General features: G+C 35.4%; 1 protein-coding gene across 1 annotated transcript in view; it reads left to right on the top strand.

Moving 5' to 3' along the window:
* The window catches only part of LOC137645856 (mucin-2-like), a 29,283-nt gene that overhangs the window by 17,511 nt on the left and 4,272 nt on the right, over positions 1-7,500 (top strand). The window contains exons 2-5 of the mRNA XM_068378844.1: positions 2,849-2,933; positions 3,237-3,330; positions 4,223-6,855; positions 7,324-7,475. Of these exons, the coding sequence (XP_068234945.1) occupies positions 2,849-2,933; positions 3,237-3,330; positions 4,223-6,855; positions 7,324-7,475 (2,964 nt within the window). The remainder of the gene's footprint in view (positions 1-2,848; positions 2,934-3,236; positions 3,331-4,222; positions 6,856-7,323; positions 7,476-7,500) is intronic.

Below are 7,500 nucleotides of genomic sequence, written 5' to 3'. Positions count from 1 at the left end.
CCCATGAACCTCGTTTAATGCGGAAGGACTTTGAAAGTCTTTATACATGTTCAAAGCGATGGATTACATAAGACTATTTTCATTTGTTTAAAAAATACTCTTTATGTATATATGTATTGATAACTACACAAGTTAACCGGTAACCTGGGCGGAGGTATTACATTGATTTATTTGGCTCTATTTGAAATGTCCTAATAATTATTATTACTAATCGAGCATCTTTAATAAATCCATCGATATATAATACCATCATTTAGGGCAGGTTTCCCAACCCTCTATCATAATATTCAATGTTTTCTGAGGAAGTTAGAAATATCTTTGAAACAACTACATTGTTCAATATATGTTTAGATCCTGTATTGTAGATATTTCTGTAATAACGTAATCAACATTTGTTTCAATATTCATATTTATGAATAAGGGGTATATTGATAGACCCTATCTAACCAAGCTACCTATTAAACATTTTCTTTAAAACAGTAAGCAAGTAAAGCTAAACTTCACTCGTTAGTAAATCAGCCCAGCTATTGAATGAACTAAATTTTGAATAGCCTTAAATTCTACACTGGTTTACTGAAAAAAAAAAAAAAACTATTTTAACAAGAAAGGTTATAGAAATACATTTTAGTGAATACGTACTTGTTACAATGTATAAATGTATCTTGTAATATTTATAAAACTAACAATTTTAATATAGAATTATATTAATGATTTTATTAAGATACGTAATTACCAGATAAGGGTATCTGCCTTAACACCATTTATCCTTTACCCACCGCAAATTCTTGCGCGAAAATCCTTAAAAACACATGTGAAAGTGAACAAAAATATATAGCAAAATCGGTCATTACTTGTGGTCTCTATAAATGGAAACACAACCGAAATATCTACGGCCATTGCACACCACATATGAAAGCAAGCCTCTGAAAACCAGTTTTTGCCTTTTCATCGACACAGTTATAATGCTAACGGCTCTTTAAAGACCCACGTAACTTGCTCTTATGGAAGTCTGCTCGTAATACACGCCACCCCCCCCCCCCTAAAATAAAAATCCGAAAAGAGGTCACTCAGGTCAAGGGGTTCCTATACATAACCTGCGCATTTCTGCAACTGTTTACTGAGCTGTCTGATGACAATGACGATAAAATGAAACATGACCCACATCTCTTGACCTGTTTACGTTTTGTTCTTATTCACCGGAGGAATCCTCTTTTCGCCTTCTCTCTCAATAAACATGGCTCAAATTGATAGAAGAGTATTTTTTTTATAAGTTTGTAGTGTATAAATATTTCGTTTGAATAAGAGAGTAAGATTAAATGAAAGCCATTAATTTTACCTAATATTATTTGTGCTAGATATACAATATATATATATATATATATATATATATATATATATATATATATATATATATATATATATATATTTACATATATATATACTCTAAATATAAATAGACGCATGTACGTGTATATATATATATATATATATATATATATATATATATATATATATATATATATATATATATATATATATATTTACATATATATGTACTCTTAATATAAATAGATGCATGTACATATATATATATATATATATATATATATATATATATATATATATATATATATATCCCTTGACCATTATTATTATTATCAAGCTCATTGTTATCATCATCATTGCTTCTATTATCTTTATCGTTAGCTTTATTCATAATACTATTATTATTATTATTATTATTATTATTATTATTATTATTATTATTATTATTATTAAAATCATCATCATTGCTACTCCCCAATTGGAAAGCAGAGGGCAATGTGAAATCTGACTAGTACCTCTTTATTTCTTTAATGAATTCTGGCATGCATAAAATCAAAAGCTAACGGTGTTTATGTGTGTGTTATGAACATTAACAGACTTACGACAATGATCTTAATCGCATTTACCTCTATTAAAACCGGTTTTGCGTCCAAGCCCCGCCGGAACGGTTAGCTTCATTCTTATGAATTATCCTGGGCGTCCTTCTCTTCCTCCTACCATCTCCCCCCCCCCCCCCCCAACCCTCCTCCTTCATTAACTCGTTCTCCTCTCCTAGCAACTGACGCTCCTTCTTCTAGAGTCCTTTCAAGGGTCAAATGTCTGTTTCCTATTCTACTTCTTGCAAAGTTTCTCGGAACATCACTTATGTACCTAAGACAGACGGAAGCTAGGGAAAATGTTTCTAGGTTAAGGCCACTCCAAAATCAAACCATTGTTCTCTTGTCTTAGGTAGTGCCATAGCCTCTGTACCATGGTCTTCCACTGTCTTGGGGTAGATTTTTCTTGCTTGAGGGTACACTCATCCACACTATTCTATCTTATTTCTCTTCCTCTTGTTTGGTTTAAGTTTTTATAGTTTATATAGGAGATATTTATTTTAATGTTGTTAGCGTTCTTAAGATATTTGATTTTCCTTGTTTCCTCTCCTCATTGGGCTATTTTCCTTATTGGAGCCTCTGGGCTTATAGCATCTTGCTTTTCCAACCAGGTTGTAGCCTGGCAAGTAATAATAATAATAATAATAATAATAATAATAATAATAATAATGGCCTCTTACTTTTTTAACTTCATTCAATTATTCATTAACTTAATTTCTTTACCTCTATGCAATGATCGTTTTAGTCGTTTTGGGAAAGCGTTCACATAATTAAGTTTTCCATATGGAATTTTTATTGTCTGTAAAACGTACTCGAGAAGTCCATAACCTTCATTTAAAACGAAAGCAGCTAAGTCTAATCCAAAATATATCTAAAAAATAATAATAAAAAAAAATTAGAATTGACAACTTTTTTCTTTTTTGCAGATGGCGGTGAAGTGGGAGGTGGTGCTGGTAACAGTTGTTGCCGTTTTGGTGGGTGTTGTTTTTGCGGCAATTCCCGGACCGAAAGGTAAGATGTGATGAATAAGGTAATTTTGCTATTAGAATATATTATCAGGCTTAGAAAATACACATACTAATCACAATGACCCCTAACCTCACCCACAAAAAGTAGCTTAACCTAGCGTAACCTTGTGCCTCCGAGAAAAAAACGAATCTGAAACCTTTAGCTTCTGTCATGAAATACTTAATTTCAAAAGGTGTCTAACACCGAGTTTTTCCTATTCCTAAGGTTAAATTTACACAATCTATTGCAATTTCACTCAATCATTTAACACAACTTTTGCTATTTCCTCTTTTTGTATCATTCTAGATCCCCGTTATCCTGATTACATAGTTGATCCCAAAGTCATCTGCACCCAAGAAGGCGTATTTCCTCACCCAAGGAACTGTAGCTGGTATTACAGGTGAGTTTAAAGAGAAAATTTGTTGCAGACTTTTTCTTGCTTTCATTACCATTACCATAATCAATCTTCCTGCTACACCTATTCATAATATATTCGCTATAATAGTTCTTAAATGTGATGAAAATAACATCTATCAGTAATAACGATAGCAGTATACCAATAAAAATGACAAGTGGCTAAATTCTATACATCCTGGAGGTAAAATGCCGTTAAAGCAGATTTTCTAAAGTGAGAGGTATAAATTGCAGATATATTTTGTCAGCAACACGAACTGTGGAGTATATATGGTCACGTCATAAATTATCATAAATAAAATTTTTAGCCAGCTTTTTTCTAAGTAGCTAATAAAACGACATAGTACTATCAATTGGTATTCTTATAAGTTTTGAATGTACTTGTCTTCTCATTCTTTGTGCATATTTTAACATAAACGTTATTCTGAATTGCTATTCCATTCATATAGATTCCCAATTATTGATTTACAACATTTCAATCGACTTTTATTGACTCGCACAAACCTTGACTCAAGCATGAACCAACATTAACCATTATTAAACTTTTTTTCAAGAAATCTTGTACATTGAAAAGCTCTAAATACCTCTACTCTTCTTATTCATGTCAAATAGAACTGTGACAGACCTTGTTATTGTCATCATCATTATCGTAATCATTTTTTTATTAATTGCTGCAACTATCATATCATTTCTACACCAAAGAATTGTAAATCAGTATGTACAATTTATACTACTGGTGAATAGAAAAAATCAAAAGACTTCAATGGCATTATTTGTCTTAGAATTTTATATTTGGATCTGTAAGTACTACTTAAGACATTATGAATAACATAAATAATTATCCAAACCTACTTGTAATAATACCTGCTTCATTCCAGGTGTGTTGACCGCATGAATATTGGTTACTACCATATTTACTACTTTGAATGTGAGCCTGGAACCATCTTTGCTGATGAATTAGACCAGTGTGTATTTCCATTCCTCGCTGACAAACCTTGTGGTAGTGGTCAAATAGTGACAACGGTTATTGTTCAGTCATCTACTGTATTTGCTCTGAACCCTGCAAATACTGCGCAGTTACCACCAATTACTAAATTTAGTGCAGTTCCATCCACTGTAGTTATAACAGCTCCACCAACAACTGTCATCGTTCCTCAAACACTCACTACAGTTTTTGAAGGACAGGTTACTACTGTTGTTCCTCAGACAGGGCAAAATTCTCCAACCACTGTGATTGTGGGACCTGTCACCAGTATTGCATACACAACAGTTAACCTAAGGCCTCTTATACCTATTACAATAACAAGTCAAGTTCCTTCTACTTTAGTGAGCACAGGATTTCCAACGACAGTCATAGCTCCTCCAACACTCTCCACAGTTATTCCAGGGCAAGTGACAACAGTTATTCCGTTCCCTAAACAAACTTTGACAACTCTGGTCATTGGAACATATACAACTGTTGTATCATACCCTGTTTCTACAGTTGCTTTGCCTCCAATAACTATTACAAGTCAAGTTCCAGCAGTGACAGTACTTACAGGTTTATCAACAACAATTCTAGCGCCACCAACAATCTCAACTGTCATTCCAGGACAAGTTACAACTGTATATCCACCAAACCCGATATACACAACTGTGATCTCTGGAACTTCTACAACTGTTGTATCATACCCTGTTGCTACAGTTGCTTTGCCTCCGATAACTATCACAAGTCAAGTTCCAGCAGCAACAGTATTAACGGGTTTACCATCAACAATTATAGCACCACCAACACTCTCAACTGTCATTCCAGGGCAAGTTACAACTGTTTATCCACTAAACACCCCAGGAACAACTACAACTGTGATCATTGGAGCTTCTACAACTTTTGTATCATACCCTGTTTCTACAGTTGCTTTGCCTGCAAAGATTATCACAAGCCAGGTTCCATCTGTAATAGTGTTAACAGGTTTGCCAACAACGGTTATAGCACCACCAACACTCACAACTGTCATTCCAGGGCAAGTTACAACTGTTTATCCACCAAACACCCCAGGAATAACTACAACTGTGATCTCTGGAACTTCTACAAATATTGTATCATACCCTGTTGCTACAGTTGCTTTGCCTCCGATAACTATCACAAGTCAAGTTCCAGCAGCAACAGTATTAACAGGTTTGCCAACAACGGTTATAGCACCACCAACACTCACAACCGTCATTCCAGGGCAAGTTACAACTGTTTATCCACCAAACACCCCAGGAACAACTACAACTGTGATCTCTGGAACTTCTACAACTGTTGTATCATACCCTGTTGCTACAGTTGCTTTGCCTCCGATAACTATCACAAGTCAAGTTCCAGCAGCAACAGTATTAACGGGTTTACCATCAACAATTATAGCACCACCAACACTCTCAACTGTCATTCCAGGGCAAGTTACAACTGTTTATCCACCAAACACCCCAGGAACAACTACAACTGTGATCTCTGGAACTTCTACAACTGTTGTATCATACCCTGTTGCTACAGTTGCTTTGCCTCCGATAACTATCACAAGTCAAGTTCCAGCAGCAACAGTATTAACGGGTTTACCATCAACAATTATAGCACCACCAACACTCTCAACTGTCATTCCAGGGCAAGTTACAACTGTTTATCCACCAAACACCCCAGGAACAACTACAACTGTGATCTCTGGAACTTCTACAAATATTGTATCATACCCAGTTTCTACAGTTGCTTTGCCTGCAATAACTATCACAGGCCAGGTTCCAGCTGTAACAGTGGTAACAGGTTTGGTAACAACGGTTATAGCACCACCAACAATTTCTACCGTTATACCAGGACAGGTTACTACAATCTATCCAATAAATTATCCAGTAACCCTCACTACAGTTATTGTAAATGCAGCAACTACGGTTGTTCAAACTCCAGTCAATACTATCTCTCTTCTACCAATTACTATCACAAGTCAGGTGGAAAGGACATCAATAATCCTTGGCTTCCCAACGACAGTAATTGCAGGGTCCTTTAGCACTACTGTTCCAGGACAGACAACCACAGTCGTCCCTTACCCTTCAACAACAGTAATTATAGGGGTTGTAACCACAGTTGTAACTAAGTATGTTAGCACTTCTGTTCCTGGCCCAATAACCCTCACGAGTGATGTACCATATAATTCTGTTATTACTGCAGGACCAACAACTATCATCTATGATGGAACCACCAATGTTATTCCAGGCCAGGTCACCACTTATGTTCCACATCAAATTATTCCTACAGAACTTCCAACTCCTACTCCTACTCAATCCCCTATTGAAACAACAACACCGCCTGACCCAACCACTCTGTGTCAGTTCATTGGAGATGATTGCAAGACCTACAATGTATGCCAGCCTGCACGACAAACACTGAATCTCTGTCGTGGATGTCATATTAGCCAGGCATTTGTCACAGCCTCTGATCTTGGATGCGTCGGTGGTTTCTTGTATAATAAGGATGCAAACCGTTGTGAACCTAAACCTGAAAGTAAGTCCTTCGATATAATTGTTATTTATTTTATTGTTAAACCTACTTTAAAAAATATTAGATATAATTCATGAATATGATGGTGGATAACCATCGTTGATGCAAGTACAGTAGTTTTAAATGATCATGACACCTGATACAAAACACAGGTTCCTATCATGCACAAGTTACACGGGTTATATATCTACAAAATTAAAAGATTCATATAACAAATCACATGTTACTTCAAACAACAAATAAACACTACATGATATTTTACAGAAGGAATTATCCACAATTAGAATACTGCAATAATGAATAACAATGTCTTCCTTCACACCCAACTCTAAATGTGAACATTTTCTAAGAGAAGAACATACTACTCTTTTAAAGCCAAGCACAAGAGGCTGGTAAAATATCCTTATAACTGCTTAAAAATATATAAAAAATTAGCAAATGATATCAAACAATGTAACCTCGTTTCCACAGACAGCACTCTATGTCCTGCTGGAGGGTCTGTGGATGTCACTGGAACTTACACTTTCCGATGCAGCGCCGACAAGACTCGACCTGACGAGCCCTGGATAAGAAAACAATTCTGTGATCCTTACGTTCTATGTAGTCCCGAGGGTATTTTCCAGGTAATGTCTAAGTTACCACATTCAC

This window comes from Palaemon carinicauda, chromosome 8 (genome assembly GCF_036898095.1).
Source record: "Palaemon carinicauda isolate YSFRI2023 chromosome 8, ASM3689809v2, whole genome shotgun sequence".
Lineage (NCBI taxonomy): Eukaryota > Metazoa > Arthropoda > Malacostraca > Decapoda > Palaemonidae > Palaemon > Palaemon carinicauda.
Note: the sequence above shows the minus strand (reverse complement) of the source record. Positions and strands in the feature narration are given on the sequence as shown.